This window comes from Coloeus monedula (genome assembly GCF_965178545.1).
Source record: "Coloeus monedula genome assembly, chromosome: 3".
NCBI classification, from domain to species: domain Eukaryota; kingdom Metazoa; phylum Chordata; class Aves; order Passeriformes; family Corvidae; genus Coloeus; species Coloeus monedula.
This window is the reverse complement of record NC_138783.1, coordinates 45,643,043-45,651,957: the sequence shown is the minus strand read 5'-3', so window position 1 is coordinate 45,651,957 and position 8,915 is coordinate 45,643,043. Positions and strand designations below refer to the sequence as shown.

Below are 8,915 nucleotides of genomic sequence, written 5' to 3'. Positions count from 1 at the left end.
TGCACAGAAATGTTGCTGGGTAGTAGCTGGTCAAAAATAGTTTGTCCTGTGCTAGGTTTATGCTGCTGCCACTGGCTTTCCATCCTACCCAGGGCATCTCTCTGACCCAGAACTGAAATACTAGCCATGTTACAGCTTCCAGCTTTGCCAGCGTCACACTCCGTCCAAACCACGCATGGTGGCTGTTCCTGCAGCTCAGTATGGACGTGATGAAAGGGGGGAATGTCAACATGCACATGGCTTCACTGATATCCCTGTGGGTGAAATTGGAGTTAGCATCAGCAAAGAAGACTGGGATGGGGAGCGCCATGTTGGATCCCCTCACATCTTCCCTACCATAGTGAACTGTTTGCTGGCTAAGCCTCTTTATTCATGGCTGTGCTCTGTGTTAGGAATTGTGCTTATTGTGAAGGGCCGTGGGATTTTGTCAGGAAAGTTGGTGGAACACAGCCAAGAGGAGGGTCAGTGCACAGTAACAGCCAGCTACACACAGCACATGCTTAGTAAAAGTTGTTTGTAACTTTGCTTCCCAGGTCCAGGTGCCTTCCCTTTAGATTCCTAAAGGCTTGGGAGTATGATGTCTCTTCACTGAATACACTACAAAGAAACTAACACAGTGATGAAATGATTAAAAGCACATACAAGTATCTAACTAAGATAAAATCAGGTACTTCTAAAAGCATTATTAATGAATATTATTTAGACACCAAGCATTTAAATCCTTTCCCATTGTCTTGAGGCTAAGTGTTAGCAGTCCCATGAGATCTCGAGGTAAAGCACATGCCAGCAGCTGTGGCATGTTTTGACACCCTTAAGAAACAGAATCACGAAATCATTAAGGTTGGAAAAGACCTCTAAGTTCATTAAGTCCATCTGCTAACCCAGCACTGCCATCTTTACCACTCAAGCATGTCCTCAGGTGCCAAAATTAATGAAGGTTAGAGGAACTGGAATACTTTGACTATACCCGTGATATGCTAACCAGCACATCAGACCAGGACTGTCCTAGTTCACATTAAATCCAAACTGCTCCATCCTTATCAGTACTTCTCAAGAGTGACTAGACCCCATGACCAAGATGCTGTCCATGTAACCAGTCACTCCTCCCTTGCCGTACAGCTCTCCATTAGGAATGGGCTACACCAAGTTCTTACGCCAGCTCTCTCCCTCTCCTGCAATCCCTTTCTTTTACAGCCCTTGCGCTACTGCATACAGTCTTGCAATCCACTTCCATACTGTCCTGATCCTGCTCCCGTACACAGCATACACAAGCATGTCCATACACAGAGTTGATCCCAGACTGATCTTCATCCTTCCATGATCCCTGGGCACATCTCCCTGCTCCATAGTTATATTCTGTACATCAGGGCCAGAGGTCACTGCTTCATTCCTCTGCTCTGATACCCAGATGAACACACACACATTCGCACACATACAGAGACTGCATCTTGGGCATTTGGCCAGCGTGTCCCTGCCCTGTTAGCTGTTGAGAGGATCAGAGGATCACAGAATGGTTTGGGTTGGAAGGGACCTTAAATATCATTTCATTTCAACCCCTCTGCTATGGGCAGGGACACCCACTAGATCAGGCTGCTCATGGCTCCATCCAGTCTGGCTTTGAACTCTTCCAGGGATTGGGCTGTGAAGGCCCATCTTGGACTTCTGCATTCCCAATCACTCTTCTTATTATTGGTTGCCATCTCACCAACAGGTGAGGATGGGAGGAAATGGCTTTAAGTTGCACGAGGGAAGGTTCAGATTAGATATTTGAACAAAAATTATTTTCACTCAAAGAGTAGTCTGGCATTGGAATAAGTTGCCCAGGGAGGTGGAGGGGGTCACTGTCTCTCAAAGTGTTCAAGGGGAGTCTGGGTGTGGCACTTGGGGATATGGTTTAGGGATGATTATGGTGGTGCTGGATTGACAGTTTTTATGTTGGAAGTCTCTTCCAACCTCAATGATTCTGTGGTTCTGTGAAAAGGCAAGGCTGTAGAAACTGCCCTGTCCCTGCCAAGGCAACTTCACTGCCACTGCCCGCTGCACCAGCTCCAGGGGCTCACAGGGACTGCGGGACCCCAGGCCCCCCAGTCCTCTTGTGTCCAAGCCTTCTCCTTTCAGGGTACCCCTCTGAGCTGTTCCAGCCTCACCGTATGGATGCTGTCTGTTCCTTATGGGTGCTGTCCATACCCTAGGGATGGGATGCTGTCTGTTCCCTTTGGATGCTGTCTGTACCCTGTGGATGCTGTCTGTACCCTATGGATGGGATGTTGTCTGTTCCCTGTGGATGCTGTCTGTACCCTATGGATGGGATGTTGTCTGTTCCCTGTGGATGCTGTCTGTACCCTATGGATGGGATGCTGTCTGTACCCTGTGGATGCTGTCTGTACCCCATGGATGGGATGCTGTCTGTACCCTGTGGATGCTGTCTGTACCCCATGGATGGGACGCTGTCTGTTCCCTGTGGATGCTGTCTGTTCCCTGTGGATGCTGTCTGTACCCCATGGATGGGATGCTGTCTGTACCCTGTGGATGCTGTCTGTTCCCTGTGGATGCTGTCTGTACCCCATGGATGGGACGCTGTCTGTTCCCTGTGGATGCTGTCTGTACCCCATGGATGGGATGCTGTCTGTTCCCTGTGGATGCTGTCTGTTCCCTGTGGATGCTGTCTGTACCCCATGGATGGGACGCTGTCTGTACCCTGTGGATGCTGTCTGTTCCCTGTGGATGCTGTCTGTTCCCTGTGGATGCTGTCTGTTTCCCCGGGGCGGGGCAGCCCCGGCTCGGCTCGGGCGGTCCCTCCTGCCGCCGCCAGGTGGCACCGGAGCGCCGCGGGAGCCGCCTGGGGCTGGGGACGCGCAGCCGGCGCGAGCAGCCTGTCCCTCGGCAGGGAGAGGGGGATTTTTGTCTTGGCGCGGGCCGCTCCGATCCCGGGATTCCATCCACAGCAATGCCAGAGTAAGGCTAAAGATTTCAGGCGCTCCAGAGGCTTGAGCCCCGCAAGGCACCGCCGGTGGCGGTGCTCGCCCGAGGCCGCGGCGTGCCCGCAGCTGTCAGGCGCTCACCGCCGTTCAGGAAACAGCCGATAAAACAAATAGCAATAAGTCATTCATAAATTCCCTTTGCGGCACCCAACAGGCTGTTTGAGCGGTGTAAGTGCTTGGCGACAGGGGGAGGCAGCAGCCCGGCAGCGGCCGGGGATGACTGCCCGGAGCTGTCCCACCGCCTTCCCGCCCCACACTGACGCGCCCGGCCAGGACCGCGGAGAAGAGCAAAACCTGGAGGTTCAAGACCAGTTTTTATGACTGGAGGAGGATCCCGCCCCAACACGGCCCCGCCGGTGCGAACAGGGGGAGGCGGAGGGCGGAGGGCCCCCGAGGTGCATGGCGAAGGATGCACCGGGGAGAGTGGCCAGCAGGTCGAGGGAGGGATCCTCCCCCACTACTCAGCCCCACTGAGGCCACATCTGGAGCGCTGTGTCCCGTTCTGGGCTCCTCAGTACAAGAAAGACACGGAGCTCCTGGAGGGGGTCCACTGGAGGACCACAAGGATGATGAAGGATCTAGAACATCTCTATTATGAGGAGAAACTGAGAGCTGAGCCTGTTTAGTCTAGAGAAGAGAAGACTGAGTGGGGATCTGTCAATGCATATAAATATCTCCAAGGCGGGTGCCAAGGGGATGGTGCCAGGCTCTTTTCGGTGGTGCCCAATGACAGGACAAAGAGCAATGGCCATAAACTAAAACACAAGAAGTTTCACCTCAATATGAGGAAGGATTTCTTTCCATGGAGGGTGGCAGAGCAAGCTGCCCAGGCAGATCGTGGAGCCTCCCTCTCTGGAGAGATTCCAAACCCACCTGGCCGCGTTCCTGTATCACCTGCATAATTTCCAGAGGTCCCTTCCATCCCTAACCATTCTGTGATCCGGTGAGGCGTTCCGGCGCCCCGAGAAGGAGGCGGTGGCGGGTGCTGGGGCCGCCCCTCTTCCGCCCACTGCGGCCCGCCCAGGGCCCGCCCGGGGCCGGCTCCGCAGCGGCGGCCGGAGCTGCAGCCGCCGCCCGCCCGTCGCAGCGCCGGCGCTGCCGCGGTGCCCGGCAGGGAAGATGGCGCCGTCCCACGTCCTCAAGTGCTGCCAGAAGGTGCTGGCCTGGGTGCCCGTGGCCTTCATCGCCCTGGTCGTGGCCTGGTCCTACTACGCCTACGTGGTGGAGCTGTGTGTGTGTGAGTGGACCCGGGAGAGTCGCGGGCGCTGGGAGGACCCTCCGCCGGCCGCCTCCTCCCCTGCGCCCCGGCGGGCTCGCGTCTCCCTGCACCCGCCTCAGGCTTTCGCTCAGGCGGCGGGAGGAGACCCTGCCTCGGGCGGTCCCTCGCTCCCTCTGGGCCGGCTTTACCTGTTGTCCTCCCGTCCTCAGGCGCCTCATGGCGGCGGGGTCCCGGCCCGCGGCTGCCGGTGGAGACGCGGGGAACGGGTTTGGGGTAGAGGAGGAGGCCCAGGCAGGGGGTCCGAGCTGCTTCGTCTGGGGACAGGGACTTCTCAAGGGCTCAGCCCCTCGTGGCTCCCCGGGAGGAGTTTCCCCTCTGTTTTACTGTTGTTCATCCGTCTGATGTATCAGGTAACTCCTTATGGGTGTATAGGGGGGTCCCCTCCCTCCTTTTAATTAAGAAGCCGGGTGCCACTGAAGCATTATGAGGCTGGAAACATCCAACTTAAGCGGGCTGGGGAAAGGATTTAGGGCTTACGGGATTTTGTCAGGCCGTATCGAGGCTTTCTGGACGAGGGCTCATCTTTATATAAATCTGACTTGCAGCCGATGTCGGTCAGGGTGATATTTACCCTTTACTGTCTTCAGGAGGAAAGTTCAGTTCAGGAGGATGTTGGCTTTCTCTGGGCTGAGTAAATGGAGGGGAGCTGTGATGTGCAGTATTCATCAGACTTGCTGAAACTCAGAAGCAGCATAGGAAAACTAAGGAACGGGTTACTGGACATTTGGCGTGTTTAAGTGAGGAAGCTGAAATGAAGAAGGACCTCAAAAGTACGAAGAACTATTTTAAGCTACACATAGGTCTGCCTAGTATCTGTAGGTCCTGGTACTACTTGCTGTTTGTGTAAACTACATGCTTTGATATCCCTGGCTAGATATCCTAGCTTTGATATCCTAGCTAGAAAAAAAAAGGTTTGCATGTACTTTATATCTGTGTAAACTGGTACAGACAGCCTTCCGTGAGAAATAATCAGTTCATTTTTTTTCTGCAATGACTTAGTATTTTGGATAACTTTTCTGTATGGTGATGTTATTTCACAGCCTTTTGTATTTAGAGATCTGGACTGGAACATGAACCACTGGCAAAAATGTTATTTGAACTTTAAATAGTAGAGACATAGCTGTAAAATAATGCATGTTGGGGTACTATGTGAAATATGGACATGAGAGAGTTGCAAATATGTCAGTGTATCCAAACTTGCCAAATTACTATTGTTCAGTTGTCTTTGTGAATAAATAACTTTTCTGGGAAATCATGTTTAAAACTGTAAACATTTGAAAACAAATTTGAGTCAATCTACAGGAGGTCTGGGGCATGGGTAGCTGTAACAGTAGTCCTGAAAGGGGCTGTGTGAGGTTATAGACTCACGTTTTACAGGTTTTCTGTACCCACTACAGTCTAATTAGTATGACAAAAGGCAGATTAGGGCTATTCCTAAGAAAAGAACAAAAACTCAGTGATTAAGAGACTTGCCTAGGGTCGCACAGGTGGTCTCTGTGTGAATTGGGAACGGAGCCTCAAGCTCTGAGTCCCAGCTCTGTGTCTTGGTCACAGAGTGGGTCAGGACTGGGTGCTGGTGAATGATTTCTCTATCGTAGAGATAGAGAAGCTGCAAAGAGCCCGTCTGAGCTCATTAGGGTTTCGTTTGTGTGAAAATTATTGAGAAAGTTGGCTTCTGTTGATGCGAGAACTTTTGCGTCTCTAAGTCTGGCACTTCTTGGTCACGAACCAGCTTTATTAATGTCTGCACATACAGGCTTTTAAGAAAAAGTGTCATTTAATAAGCAAAGTACTTACTGACTTCTGTTGCTGTCACTGAATTTTTCAGTTGTTACTTGCCTAAATCATGCTTGATGGCCAAGGATTTTATTTGTCTGTGAGTTTTTTCTGTTGTGAGTTTGTGTCTTTTTGTTGTTTGTTTATTTTTAACCAGTTGAATTTCATTTACACTCTTGAGAAAAAGTCATCTCACCAAGGGAGAGAAAAAGGATTTTGTGTTTGTGTCTTTTTTGCATTGTGGATTTTTTTCCTTTGCATGTTTTTATTCTGCAGTTGAGTTCGAACCAGCACTGAGAGGATTTACAGCAAAATGCAGGATTTTCTGCTTGTCTTGGCAGGTATGCTTTCTTTCTGCCGGTGCTCCCTGTGTTCTGTTTGTTTTGGGAGCTACTGCACTGTGCGCTACAAAGAAGAAGAGCAAGGATGTCCCTCCAGCACACGGCTAATGAATGAGGCCTTTGCAGATGTTCACATGGGGCGGGTGCAGAAGCAGGGCTTATTGCTTTGGTAACAGGCTGATGTGTGCCTCGTAAAGGAAAGAGAGATGGAGGAAAGGAAGCTTTAGAAAAGAGGAGACACTATAGAAAATTTCGAGTAAATACTGGGTAAAAGAGAAATTGAAACCCCACAGACACCAGTGTTTTCTCAAAGGTTATTCTTAAAAATTCGATTACTGTTAAGATGTGGTGCTGATAAGGAAACAGGAAGAGGAAAAGCCTTTATTTCCCCAATTGTTACTTCTTCCTAGTTTGGTTTTTTGGTTTTTGGGTTTTTTTTCCAGGTAGTCCTTGGTCATTTATTAAAGGTTAAGCATATATTCAGTTATTAGATCAAGTGGGAAGCCAGGGTTAGTGTAGTATCATAAAGTATTCCTAATAAAGTAGGAGATGGTAAAGTTGGGGCTTTTTCTTTTGTCACCTCAGCCATTTCCTTTCAGTTTTGCTTCTCTGTGCTGTTTGCTCCACCCTCCTCTGATGGGGTGCGCAGATATTGCTCAGTGTCTTGTGGTGTCTGATGGACTCAGGCTTACCCTGTAATTCACTGCTAGTATGTATTTACTGGGTTATGCCTCTTGTATAACCCTAAATTATATTACATACTGGCTGTGAACACCGAGGAGGACTGGTGTGGATAAGATGAAAGGAGACTCATGAGCTTGTCTATTGTTTTCCTCCCATGGGAACTGCCAGCATCCTTCTGTCTCTCTGAAGATGTTGAACACTGGCTTGTTTAGACCACTATTGTTGTGTAGTTGTGATCCATCAAGTAAATTAGCTATTGAGCTAGTTGGAAAGGTGAAAACAGCCAAATGTGTGTAAGTTGAGGGAATGTCAGCAGAGTGTAAAAATTCGGTGAACACATGTAAACCGAAGGAACTGCAAAAGACTCAAGGCAACATCTCATTCAGAGGGCTTTTTAAAGTGCTTTGAAGTAGAAAAATCTGAATGAACACTTTCTTACTAGTCTATTTCTTCTTTTCACACATTAACTTGCCCAGAGCTGTGTTTGCAAGAAAACACACCTCACAACACATGAAGGATGTTGCAAAATAGCTTTTTGTTAGTTTAAAACCATTTCATGTGCTCCTTCGTGTTACCAAAACATGTTTTGCTTTTAACACTGCTGTTGTAAAACAATGGCTATATTATGCTGTTGCTGAATTGAACTGATTGTGTTTGCTTACCACATCCCTCAGATGCTCGAAAAGAGTAAAGCGCTTCTCTTGTGGTTCTCTTTCGTTTGTGGCTGACTTGTATCTTATTATCTATCCCAGACATTTTGGTAGGTGATGGGCTGTAATACAGACTGGTCAGAGGGTGGTCACAGGACACTGTTTTGACGTACATAGTCAGAGTTGGTGGGTGAAGCCCGCTTCTTTCTTGTAGCAACCCTTTTACTAAAACACTAGCAGACTTTGGTAGTGCAGTCTTGCACTGAGAAAAAGAAGAGGAAGTTAACTTTGAGTTGTCTGCAGCTCCTAACTAAAGTGTATTGACTGGTGTTATTAAAAAGTAAAAAACTAAAAATTGATCAGCTTAGCTTTTTACTTCTACACTGAAAACTCTATCTTCCAAAAATCACAGCCCTGATTCTTCCCCTTGGCCAGGAGTTTCAAGAATAATCACTTGTTTTACAGATTTATAGGCTAAATGTGAATGTATGAGTGTTTTCATGCCTCAGGCTCTGCAAAGTATGGAAGACTGTGATTTTGAAAGCTATGGGAGTAACTAGTTGTGTATTCTTTTCATAGCATCTAGTTGCAGAAGGTTTGCTTTTTTTTGATACAGTGTAATGTCTAGGGTGTCTAAAATCCTGGCAAACAAAGCAGTTTGTAATTTAGAATGCATAACTTCATGTTAATAGTACAAATTACACTCCTTGCTGTTCCAGGAGACTGCAATGTCTCTTGTCAGTAGGGAGCAAGCTCTGATTTCCCGAAAGCACGGCCCTTATGAGAAGCACGTGGTGATCAGTTGAAATGTTCCCATCTGAAGAATCTGTTGCATAAACAGAGAGAAGGTAATTCCATCTGCCTCCTCCAGAAGAAATCCCTACTGAAAATGCTAATGCAATATCTCTCAAGCAATGCTAAGGTGGTACCAACAGCAGTTCTGATTTCAAGCTACAGAAAAACCTGAAGTATCAGCACCGAGGTACAACATTTGCACATTAAACATGTAAAAAGCATTCCCGTAGGAAAAGAGGGTTACCTTTCAAGAAAAGGAAAGGAAATTAAACAGGTTAGATCATTAGTTACAGTTAACTATGTTTACATGCCTCTCATGAATTTAAAAATATAGAAATGGAACCGCTCTGCGTACACTTCATTTTGTTGTAATCTCTCAGCATAAGCATGCATATTACCATCGTAAATG

General features: G+C 48.2%; 1 protein-coding gene across 3 annotated transcripts in view; it reads left to right on the top strand.

Moving 5' to 3' along the window:
* Nucleotides 1-4,068: 4,068 nt before the first annotated feature.
* The window catches only part of ZDHHC20 (zDHHC palmitoyltransferase 20), a 49,995-nt gene continuing 45,148 nt past the window's right edge, over nt 4,069-8,915 (top strand). For 2 of the 3 annotated variants that reach the window (XM_082278244.1, XM_082278243.1), the window contains exon 1: nt 4,069-4,218. In XM_082278244.1, coding sequence (XP_082134370.1) covers nt 4,101-4,218 — 118 coding nt within the window. In that variant the 5' untranslated portion in view covers nt 4,069-4,100. Of the gene's footprint in view, nt 4,219-6,318; nt 6,378-8,915 lie in introns of those variants that run through there. The other variant, XM_082278245.1, reaches the window with a different exon arrangement.